General features: G+C 42.3%; 1 protein-coding gene across 1 annotated transcript; it reads left to right on the plus strand.

Moving 5' to 3' along the window:
- The first annotated feature begins 309 nt into the window (after positions 1 to 309).
- Positions 310 to 4,349, plus strand: LOC114029223 (keratin-associated protein 19-3-like). The gene is made up of 2 exons (XM_027843590.1): positions 310 to 486; positions 4,259 to 4,349. Exons 1-2 carry the CDS (start codon positions 341 to 343, stop codon positions 4,347 to 4,349), a joined length of 237 nt encoding a protein of 78 aa, XP_027699391.1. The 5' UTR covers positions 310 to 340.
- Positions 4,350 to 12,826: the final 8,477 nt, after the last annotated feature.

The following is a 12,826-nucleotide window of genomic DNA, read 5'->3' on the forward strand; positions in this document are numbered from 1 at the left end:
TGGGTAGGGCATCAGCCACATTAACCACAGAGGCCTTAGCAACACGATAATCATTTCTCATTATAGTGACAAGATAATGGCTGAGCCTTCTCAGAGGAACCACAAATTAAGAAAAAATAAAACTGTTACTGAGCTGGAGGAATTGTTGTCAGGGACCAAACAATGACAAGAATGGGATTTTGCCCTGACAATTTCGCTAATGGAAGTTATGCAATTCTGGTTCTGCGTCTGCCACGCCCCCTTCCTGCTGGAAGTATATAAAAGTCACTGTGCTGATAGTGCCATATATACTCACACAATCTACTTTTAACATCCATCAGACTAACTGAATTCTGACACCATGTGCTACTATGGCAGCTACTATGGGGGCCTGGGCTGTGGCTATGGCTCTGGTTATGGCTGTGGATGTGGCAGCTTCCATGGCCTAGGCTGTGGATTTGGCAACTATGGCTATGGAGGCCTGGGCTATGGTGGCTATGGCTATGGCTGCTACCGCCCATCTCGCTATGGAAGATATTACTCCTATGGCTTCTACTAAAAACCATTTGCTCTTGGCCTATCATGGCAACTTGTCCTGCCCTGCTTTGGGCTAATTCCATGACCTTGTAAGGACATCACATTCCACCTGCCTCTATGGCTGGGTGGCATGGGAGAGCTACCACAACAGGGCTTTGGAATTCCTATGGAGCACTCAGGGCAGAGAATGAGAAGCAGCTGGACCTGTTCTTCTGGGATTTGATGCAGAATCTCACCCGGCACGAGGGAGATTCCTCCAATGACAACTCATTTCCAGCAAGTTTATTCAGTTCTGATAGACCATGGCTGAGCCATTTATTACAACTGTCTAATAAACTTGTTTCACTGGCTTAGCAAAATTGTGTTTGCCTCTCCTACTTGACCTCACTCTCTTTGGGTTTCAGCCTCTCATCATGAAGAGATTTTCAGCTTTGATGTACATCATTGCAGAAGATTTGCCCTCCAATGCATCTTTTACAATCAGATGATCCCTCTCCAGATTTTTGTTCAGAAAACATATTGTTTCCCTTTTCAATATCTTTCTAAAATTTGACTTCTTGTAGTACTTTATTTTAGTACTTCGTAGTATTTCAGCCACACCTTACTAAATGGAAGGCATTTGTCCCATATAACCTGCATCCTTTCTCATATGTTTTAGGCACACAGGACAGGGCTTTTATGTTGAAGGTTTCAAAAAGATTCACATGCTTATGGTGTCATGTTCATGGTTGGTGACCCCAGACCAGGTGTCCCTGATGGCAGAGAATTCATTCAACCTATGTCTTGTCTGGGGCAGTTAGGTGGTGCCATGGGTCAAGTGTCAGACCTGAAATTAGGAAGACTCATCTTCCTGAGTTGAAATTTGGTCTTGAAAATTAATTAGTCTATGGGACCCTGGCAAGTCACTTAACCCTATTTGCCTACTTTCATCATTTGTCAAATGAGTTGGAAAAAGAATTGGCAAACCACTGCAATATCTTTGCTAAGAAAACACCAAATGCAATCACTAAGAGTAAGAGTTGGATATGAGTGAAAAATGACTGAACAACAAATCACTTGTCTAGCTGTCTTCCACCTCTTTGTTATCACCAAGCAATCTAAAGATTTGGAGCAAAGCACAAGTGAATGGCCCATGACAAATATTGCACAAGAGAGTCATTTACCAAGTCTGAAAGTTGTTATGAAACCTCTCCACTGGGTGGGCCGCACCTCCTCCAGCCAATTGTACAACCTGTCCAACACAGAACACTGCTTTCAAATTGAAGCGCATCTGTCCATGGGGGAAGTACATTCATTGTTGCAAAGGTTTTGAATCACCTAAACTCTCTAATCAACTCAAATTTCCAGATTAAGAGGGCATCTGCTTTACTGCTCCACAACCAGCTTGGGACCTTTGGGTTGCTCAGCTCCATGAGTCAACAGGGTCCCTGAAATCATGTCCCTCAGATGGGTTTTCAGGAAGAATGACAGAGCTTAGCATACTATGTGGCACATAGTAGGTGCTTAATAAATGTTTATTGATTGAAATTGTGTTTCAAACAGTGGAGGAAATAGTAGAATTGTCACTACCAATAAACTTTATTCCTCCTGCTGTATGTTAGCTTAAAATGAATTTCTGTTGCTATATATGGCTCCTAGCCATTTATTCTCCTTCCACAAAAAGCATGTATATTTCTATATTTCTACTAGATTTTTGACAAAAATGCCCTCAGTGGCCTCACTATATTTGATTCCTTCCAAAATATATCTCCAAAAGATTTACCAATTGTTTGTCAGGAAACAATATATGAAAGTCAATTAGATGGAAACTTATCCTTCAGGAATAAAATCATTTCTCTCTTGGATGGGTCTCATTGGGCAAAGAATATTTCATTCTCCTTAGCAAAGACAAAAATCAATCTATATGGGAGAAATGCCAATTGAATCCACATTCTCCCTCTTAGGAACAAAAAGAATAGATCTAATACCTGTAACTATGTGTTGGCCATTAAAACACACCAAGAGAACTAGGGCAGCCTCCTAAGTGTCCCAGTTTCTTCAAGTGAATTTCTTAGGGTTTGAACTGAAGGCCCTTCTACCCACTGGTCTGGACTCCTCTGGATGTTTTCCAACTCAGCCAAAGACCAACCAGTCGCTGAGCAGTGCATATTACAGATGGATCATCATATCAGTTTCCTGAGTTCCTGTCTCTTGTGTGCCTCTTCTTGCAATCTTGGGGTCACAGTGTGATTACTGGCTGTCATATGACATCTTATTGGGCTTCCTTATCCTTTAGTGTGCTGCTGTAAGAGGTTTCAAAACTGGGAGGAGAGAGGAGATATCTATTGCTCTCCCATTCATCTTGAGCTTATTTTTCTCCTGGTCAATGAAAGTCTTTCTGAGACACTCCACAATCAGAGAGCTACAGCCTGACTTCTCTACACAATACTCACTCACCTCCTTTCTCTGAAAGAATCTTGGCTTGGATTCCCACCCAGATCCCTTCTCTACTCTGCTACCCAAGAAATTTTCCCAAAGCATTCTTCTAGCTCCTTTTCCCCTATAACACCCAAACATCCCAGGCCCCACACTTGTTATCTGGTAACCCCTCCTTGTTTCCTTTCCTGCGCTGATTTAAATAGAGACATTCTATCAGACATGTTGTCCTCTTCATCAGATGGCCCTTCCCCACATTTCAAGTCTTGGTATACTTCAGCACCCTCCCCATATTTCATGGTCCTGCCCATGTTGACCTATTTGCGTTCCCTCAGATACTTCTGCTTGACTTTGCACTGCATGGCTGTCCACTCTGCCCAGAATGCTCTCTTCTTTTTGCCTTCCTGTCTGACCTTCCCTGGTCCAATACAGTCTTAGCTCTAATATCACTTATGCCATGTGGTCTTATCCCTTTATAGGAATGACTTGTACCTTTCCTCTCAGATATTCTCCCCTCAATTCCCCATGTTCCTCAGAAGTGCTTGTTTTTTATATCCTCAAGGGCTTTAGAATATTGGAACTCCCAGAAACAGGAGATCCTTTGACATTTCTTTGTATCCCTAGCCCTCAGTATAGTGGCTGGCACAGTGCAAATACTGGGGACCTGGTTTGTGCTTGGATTGATTTTGGCATTGTTGTTTGATTGACCTATTTCATACACTGGTGCCCAACCACCAACTCAACTCCAATCTAAAACTTGTGTAACTCTGTCACTTAAATCTCAAGAAGCACTTGTTAAAGAGACAGGATTCACCTACCCTGATTCTGAATGCCAGAATGGAAAGCATAATGGAAAGAAGGCAGAGCCACCCAAAAGAGGGCTGCCATGAAGTCTAGAGAGGGCATCAGCCACACTAACAACAGGCTTTGGCAACACTATAGTCATGTTTCATTACAGAAATGAGATCATAACATAATCTTCTCAAAAAAAGAACAAATCAAGAGAAAACAGCCTTAAGGAGCTGGAAGAATTGTTGTCAGGGACAAAATGATGACAAGAATGTGATTTTGCCCGAGCAATTTCATTAAAGGGAGTTGTGCAATTCTGGAAGGAATCTGCAACACCTCCTACTGGAAATGTATAAAAGTCCCCATGCAGATGGTACCTTACACACTCATACAATCTACCTTTAACGTCCATCTAAGTGAATCCTGACACAATGTGCTACTATGGCAGCTACTATGGGGGCCTGGGCTATAGCTATGGCTCTGGTTATGGCTGTGGATGTGGCAGTTTCCATGGCCTCAGCTGTGGCTTTGGCAGCTTGGGCTATGGAGGCCTGGGCTATGGTGGCTGTGGCTATGGCTGCTGGTGCCCATCTTGCTATGGAAGGTATTATTCCTATGGCTTCTACTGAAAAGCATTTGCCCTTGGCTTCTCATGGCAACTTGCCTGCCCTGCTTTGGGCTAATTTCATGACTTTGTAAGGACCTCACATTCCACCTGCCTCTATGGCTGGGTGGGATGGGAGAGCTACCACAACAAGGCCTTGGAATCTCTATGGAGCACTTAACGGCAGTGAAATGGCAGGACTTGTCCTTCTGGGAAATGATGTAGAATCTCACCTGTCATGAGGGAGACTCCTCCAATGATAGCTCATTTCCAGCAAGTTTACTCAGCTCTGATACACTGTGTCTGAGGTATTTGTTACAATGTTTTGTTAAACCTCCTTCACTGGCTCAGCAAAACTTTTTTCATCTCTCTGCCTTGACCTCACTGTACTTGGGTGTCAATCTGAGATTTTTAATCTTGAGCTATGACTGATTGTCATTGCAAAAGATTTATTCTCCAATGAAATGATACCTCTCCAGATTTCTATGGGGAAAAAAACATATTATTTCCTTGTTAAATGTCTTTCTAAAGTTTGACTTTTGTAGCATTTACATTTTAGTACTTCTTAGTGTCCAACCCCAACTTTATTAAAGATAAGGTATTTGTCTCTATAACTGCCATGTTCTCTGTGCACATAGACAGGGTTTGTATCTTCAAGGTTTCAAAAAGATTCATGTGTTCAGGGCCTCGTGTTCATGGTTCATGACCTCCAGATCCCAGGTGTCCCTGATGACTGTCAGAATTTGGCTTAGCCCATCCCTTGTCTAGATAACCACTTCTTAAACTGTGGGTTGTGACCCCATAAAAATTTGGCAGTAAGCAGTGAAAGGTTTGAGCAAGAGCCAAAACTTAATTAAAAATCAGATGTAATGAATCTGAGGTGTTTCTGGCAGCTCTTGCCAGTGTTACATCTGACAACTTCACTGCAGCCTTGGTTCTGAATACAAAGCATGCGGCACTCTACATTGCGCATGCCCTCAGGCCACACACAGCCAACACTGCTGCCAAAATGCAAAAAAAAAAGTTGCAGGTGCAAAAAGTTTAAGAAGCCAGGGTCTAGATCACTTCCAGCAATTTATCAACAAGCAATTTGAGTTTTGGAGCACAGTACAAGTGAATGGTATACCATGCAAACTACAGAAGAGAATCATATACCATTCCTGTAAGTTGTCATGGAAACTTTCCCATTGGATGAGTGCCATCTCCAGCAGCCACCTGCATTGTTGATCAAACTCACAACACTGCCTTTGAACTGAGGCCAGCCCATCCTTAGGGGAAGTAGACTTATTGTTGCATGAGTGCCCTGCACATCACTCAAACACCTAAACTCTCTAAGCAATTCAGACTCCCAGAGAAAGAGAACATCTGCTTTGCTGTTCCACAACAAGTCTTGGGGCTTTTAGTTTCCTCAGTCCCATAGGCCAACAATGTCCCTGTATTCATGTCCTTCATACAGGCTCTTGGAAAGAAAACCAGAGCTTAGCACTCTGCCTGGCACAAAGTGGGTGCTTAACAAACGATTATTTATTACACTTTTGTTTCACACAGTGGAGGAAACAATACACGTGCCACTACCAACATATGTTATTCCTTCTGCTATTTGTTAGCTTAAAATGAATTTCTGTTACTAAATGTTGTTTCTAGGCTTTATTTTCCATTCATAAAAAGCCCAACCCATCCATTTCTATGAACCCCAATGTTTTTTGACAGAAGTGCTGTCAGCAGTCTTATTTCACACTAATCCTCTCAAAACACATGACCGAATGATTCACCAATGCTTTGCCATGAAACATTTTATGGAGGTCACTTCAGTGGAAACTTATCCTTTAGGAAGATCATTCTTCTCTTGAACTGCTCTCATTGGGCAAAGAGTATTTCATTCTCTTTAACAAAGATGATATTCTGTTTCTGGGGGCAAACTTCTACCTCTGGATCCAAATTCTCTCATCTGAGTACAACCAGAATAGATCTAGTACATTTTTACGTGGTAGCCATTAGAGTACCTTAAGAGAACTAGCCCCACCCCCCAAAAGTCCCAGTTCCTTCAAGTGAAGGTACTAGGGCCTGAGCTGGAGGTCCTTTTTTAAATTTATTTACTTTTAGTTTTCAACATTCACTTTTATAAGATTTTAAGTTCCAAATTTTTCTTCTCCCTAAGACAGCAATCATTTTAAACATATTTCCACATTAGTCATGTTGTGAAAGAAAAATCAGAACAAAAGGGTAAAACCACAAGGAAGAAAAAAAAGAGAGAGAGAAAATAGTGTGCTTCGATCCACATTCAAATTCCATAGTTCATTCTCCAAATGTGGGAAGTATTTTCCATCATGAGTTTTGGAATTGTCTTAGATCATTGTATTGCTGAGAAGATCTAAGTCTATCAAAGTTGGTCATCATACAATGTTGCTGTTACTGCGTACAATGTTCTCCTGGTTCTGTTCACTTTACTCAGTATCAGTTCATATAAGTCTTTGGAGGTTTTTCCTAAAATCTCCCTGCTCATCACTTCTTATAGAACAATAGTATTCCATTACATTCATATACTACAACTTATTTAGCGATTCCTCAATTAATGGGCTTCCCCTCAATTTCCAATTCTTGGCCACCACAAAAAGAGCTGCTATAAATATTTTTGTACATGTGGGTCCTTTTCCCATTTTTATGACCTCTTTAGGGTGCAGACATAGTTGTGCTATTGTTGGATCAAAGGGCATACACAGTTTCATAGCCCTTTGGGTATAGTTCCAAATTGCTTGCTAGAGGCTCATCTGCCATGTGGTCTGGACTTCTCTGCATGTTCTCTGGCTTAACCAAAGACCAGCCATACACTGAGTGGTGCAGGTTACAGACAGACCATCACCTCCATTTTCACAACTTCTAGTACCTTATGCTCACCTTAATACAATCTTAAGGTCACAGTGGAATTTTTGGTTGTCATGTGATATCCTATTAGGCTTCCTTATCCTTTGGTATGCAGTTGTAAGAAGGTTAGAAGATGGGAGGAGAGAGGAGACACCTATTGTTGTACCAACCACCTTGGACTCATTTTTCTCCTGGTCAATAGAAGTCTTTCTGAGGTGCTTCACAACCAGAGAGCTACAGCCTTCTTCTCTATTCTCCACGAAACTCTCTCAATTAGTTATCTCCTCATCTGCCATGGGCTCACTTCCCTCCTCTCTGACACTCACTACTCCATCTGAAGGTCCAGCCCAGCATTTCTCCTGAACTCATTTGTTCAGCTGGCTGTCTCCCTATGCCTAGATTTCATGTTCCTACCCAACCTCATATTATCAGCACTTCCCAGTACTTCCACATTGAAAAGGTCCAATGGCTACTACATTCATTGAAGCCACCTCATGATCCCTAGATGCTCTCCTTTCATGGACTTGGAAAGCCCTGAAAAATCCAATTCCTGACCCCAAACTTCAAGAGGAATTGTTTTCTCCAAAGTGCTTAATGATGTGTTCATAGCACAAATTAATAGGCTCTTCTCAGACTTCCTTCTTCTTGATTTCCCTTCAGCTTTTGACACCACTGACCAACTTGTGCTCATGGATATGCTAAACACTGCATGTCCAGCCTGACTGCTCCTTTTTGGTTGCCTTAACTGGCCTACTCTCATATTGTCTCAGGCCCACTGTGTCTGATTGAACCCCAATCTTCTGTCTCTTTTCTTTTCTCTCCATTATGATCTCTCAAGGGGTGAGAGAGTAGACCCTCCTTAGGATCATGCCTTCAGGGGCCTTTTCTCTGCCATTCACTGTCGCATCTCCAGATCTAGACCAGAATAACTCCTGAGTACCAGGCCCGTAATGAATATGGAACATTACCCTCTGATTGGATAATTTCAACTTGATGTCCCCTAAACATCTTCAAACCCCCTGAGTCTAGAACAGATCCCCTCATCCTGCCTCATCCAAAGCACCCTACTTCTTTTTGGCTTCTCTACTCCTTTCAAGAGCACCAAGATCAAGCTTGGAACCCAGGTTCACTGCCTCAGGGACAACCTCGACTCCTTACTATCATGGCACCTACCAGATCAGTTAGCAAAACTTGTGTTTTCTACCTTCATAACATCTTTGGACTCCAAACACTTCTGTCCATTCACATGGTCCCCACCTTAGATCAGACCATCACAGCACCTCTCTGCAAGAGCCTTTCATTAGCCTCCCTGCTTCAGTCTTCTTTGAACCCAGACTCCTCCTCCACTCAACTGCACAAGGGAGTTTTCTAAATCATTCTTCTGAGTCCTCTCCCCCTTTAACCTGCAAAAGTCGCAGGCTAATTATCTTGTAAATTCAAGTTGTTTCCTGTTCTATGCTGATTTAAACAGATACCTTGCCTGGAATTTTGCCCTCTTCATCGGATGGCCCCTTCTCTACCTTTCCAGTCTCATTTCTTTGCCCATATTCTATGGACCTACCCATGCTGGCCAATCTTCTTTCACTCAGATGACACATTTTATGTCCCTTCTGCTTGCCTTTGCACTGGCTGCCTGTCCACCCTACCCAGAATCCTCTCTTCTCTCCTCCCCTTCCCCTATGAATTTCTAGACTCCCTTTGAGTCTCAGCTCTAATCCTACCTATAACAGAACCCCTTTCCTCCAGTGGCTTGTGCATCCATTTCTGAGATCTACCATCAACTCTTCATGTTTGTGGCAGGTACCTTGTTTTTTTCATGTTCTCACAGGCTGGACAGCAAAGACTCTGTTGACAAGTTCTTCTATCCATAGCCCTGATCACAATAGCTGGCTCAGTACAAACACTGGGGAGTTGGTTTGTGCTTAGGTTGATTTTGGAATGCTTGTTTAATTGATGTAACCCACGAAGTTGTGCCCCACTACCATTTCAATTCCATTCAGAAACTTACGTGATTCTGTCATTTCATTCTCAAACAGCATTGATTAAAAGAAACAAGAATCCACGGCCTGTCAAAAGGATCAGAAAGCCAGGATGGCAAGCATATTGAAGGAGGAAAATATGAATGGGGAGAGGAATGCCATGAAGTCAAGCACTAGCCACATTAATGATATGGGCTTGACAACACTATAATCATTTCTAATTAAAAGAACAAGATCCTTGCAGAGCCTTCTCTGAGAAAGAACAAATCAAGAGAAAACAACTTTAATGAGCTTGAGAATTTATTCTCAGAGAACAAACAGTGAAAAGAATGTAATTTTGGCCTGGCAATTTCTTTAATGGGAATTGTGCAATTCTGGCCTGGGTCTGCCCCGCCTCCTGATGGAAATGTAGAAAAATCCCCATGCAGATGGTGCCCTACACACTCACACAATCTACCTTTAACATCCATCTAAGTGAATCCTGACACAATGAGCTACTATGGCAATTACTATGGGGGCCTGGGCTATGGCTATGGCTCTGGTTATGGCTGTGGATGTGGCAGCTCCCATGGTCTAGGCTATGGCTTTGGTGGCTATGGCTATGGAGGCCTGGTCTATGGTGGCTATGGCTATGGCTACTGGCACCCGTCTTGCTATGGAAGGTATTATTCCAATAGATTCTAGTGAAAAACCACTGGCTCCTGGCCTGTCATGGAAACCTTGTCCCTGTCTTCCTTGGGCTAATTCCATGGCTTTGTAAGGACATCACATTCTACCTGCCTCTATAGCTGAGTGGCATGGGAAAGCTACCACAACAGGGCCTTGGAATCTCTATGGAGCACTTAGGGCAGTGAAATGGCAGGACTTGTCCTTCTGGGAAATGATGTAGAATCTCACCTGTCATGAAGGAGACTCCTCCAATGATAGCTCATTTCCAGCAATTTACTCATCTCTACTATACCATGGCGGACATGTCTGTTATGATTTTATAATAAATTTGTTTCCCTGGCTTAGCAAAACTGTTTCCATCAATCCTTCTTGACCTCCCTGTACTTTAATTTCAGCCTGTCATCATGAAGAGGTATTCAACTTTGATGTACTTCTCCATGTCATTGCATATTTGCTCTCCTATTTATCTTTTAACAATGAAGCAATACCTCTCCAAATTTCTGTTTAAAAAACATTATTTCCTTGTTAAATATTTTTCTAAAATGTAACTTCCGTAGTACTTAAATTTTAATACTTCATAATGATCAACTCCTACTTTATCTAAAGCAAAAGCATTTGTCCCTTTAAGCTGTAGCCCTTCTCCCAAGTTCTTGGCATACATGGATAAGAGTTTTATCTTCCAGGTCTCTCAAAGATTCATGTGTTCATGCCCATACATTTATGGTTCATCACTTCTAGATCCAAGGTGTCCCTGATGATGGTCAGAATCTGGCTTAGCCTATGCTTTGTCTAGCTGTCTTCCACCAATTTGTTATCACCAAGCAATTTGAAATTTTGGAGTACAGCACAAGTGAATGGCACACCATAAAGACTACAGAAGACTACAGAACTAAGTCTGAAGGTTGTCATGGAACCCTGCTCTTTGGGTGGGTGACATCTCCTCCACCCAACTGGACAACCAGTCCAACTCACAGCACTGCCCATGAGCCAAGGCTGTCCCATACCTGATGGAAGTAGGCTAATTGTTGCAAGAATCTTCTCCAAACTACTCAAACACATAAATTCTCTAGTCAACTTGAACTTTCAGAGAAAGAAACCATCTGCTTTGCTGCTCCATAATCTGCCTCAGGCCTTTGGATTCCTCAACTCCATAGGCCAACATGGACTCCAAAACCATGTCCTTCAGATGGGTTCTTGGGAGGAAAGCCAAAGCTTAGCTCTCTGCCTGCATATACTAGATTCTTGATAAATATCTATTGATCGAACTTGTGTTTCAGGAAGTAGATGAAACAGTACAAGTGCCACCACCAATGGATCTTATTCCTCCTGCTGATTATTAAATTAAAATGAATTTCTATTACTATATATCACTGCTAGTATTATTCTCCATTCACAAGAAGCCTGTCCATTTCTATGGCTCCACCAGCTTTTTGAAAGAAATGTCCTCAGCAGCCTCATTACATTTGATTCCTCCCAAACTATATCTCCAAATGATTAACCAATCATTTGTCAGGAGACATTCTATGGAAGTCACTTCATTGGAAGCAAATCCTTCAGAAAAAAAATCATTTCTCTATTGGACAGCTCTCATTGGGCAAAAAATTTTCATTCTCTTGAACAAAATTGAACATCAGTTTTAGGGGGCAAATGCCACCTTTGAATCCATGTTCTCCCCTCTGGGGACAAACAGAATAGAACTAGTACCTATACTACATGGTAGACATTAAAACACCATAAGAGAGCTAGCATAACTCTGTGAGTAAACTCTAAGCCCAAGAGTTTTAGTTCCTTCAAGTAAATCTGTTAGGGTGTGATCCAGAGGCCCTTCTATGATTAAATCTGTACTCCTCTGTATGCTCACAATGTTAATAAAAGATAAGCCATGCCTTGAGCAGTGTGGGTTACAGACAGACCATCACCTCAGTTTCCTGAGTACTAGTCCCTAGTACTAGTGTTAGTAGTAGCAATCTCAAGGTCAAGTGGGATTTCTGGTTTTCCTGTGATATCCTACTGAGATTCCTTATCTTTTAGGGAAGAGTTGGGAGAGGATTAGAAGTTGGGAGGATTGGGGAGGCAACTTTTTCTGACCCAGCTACCTTGGGTTCACTTTTCTCCTGGTCAATAGAAATCTTTCCATGATGCTCCACAACCAGAGAGCTATAGCTTGCTTTCTTTTCTCTCCACTACACTATCTCACTATCCTCATCTCCTATGGGCTCAGTTCCCTTCTCTCTGATACTCGCTATCCCATCTCCAGTTCCAGCCCAGAATCTCCCCTGAACTGGAGGACCTAGCACAGCCAGTTAGACTAGGTTGGGGGACTCCAGTGCAGCAGGTAAGCTGCCAGCCCCAGAGGCCCCAGCACAGAAAGCCAGTGACTAGTCCTTTGCCTTTCATTCAAGAAGCTTGGGACATTCACCTGGTACCCCAGGACCAGAGCTCAATCTCAAAAGTCACAACATAGACCAGAAATTAAGCCAAAACACAAACTCAGAAGTGGACAACAATGTCAAAATGCCTATATGTGAAGCCTCAAAGAGAAATATGAATGTGTCTCAGGCTCCAAAATTTCTCCTGAAAGAGCTAAAAAAGGATTTTAAAAATCAAAAAAGAGAGGTGGGAGAAAAATTGGGAAAAGAAATGAGAGAATGTCCCATCAGCACCTCAACTCCAATCTGAAACTTGCGTAATTCTGTCATTTGTGTCTCAAGAATCACTTATTAAAAGAGGCAGGATTTCATAGCCTGCCAAAAGAATCAGAAGACCAGTCTGTCAAGTGTAATGGAAGGAGGACAGTGACATCTGAGAGAGGGCTGCTATGAAGCCTTGATTGGACAATAGCCATATTAACCACATAGGCTTTGGAACACTATAATCATCTCTAATTGCAAGAATGAGAACCTGTCAAAGCCTTCTCTGAGAAACAGCAGATCAAGAGAAAATACCCTTAATGAGCTGGGGGAACTGTTCTCATGGAACAAATAATGACAAG

Source organism: Vombatus ursinus, unplaced genomic scaffold (genome assembly GCF_900497805.2).
Source record: "Vombatus ursinus unplaced genomic scaffold, bare-nosed wombat genome assembly UNPS02014924.1, whole genome shotgun sequence".
Lineage (NCBI taxonomy): Eukaryota > Metazoa > Chordata > Mammalia > Diprotodontia > Vombatidae > Vombatus > Vombatus ursinus.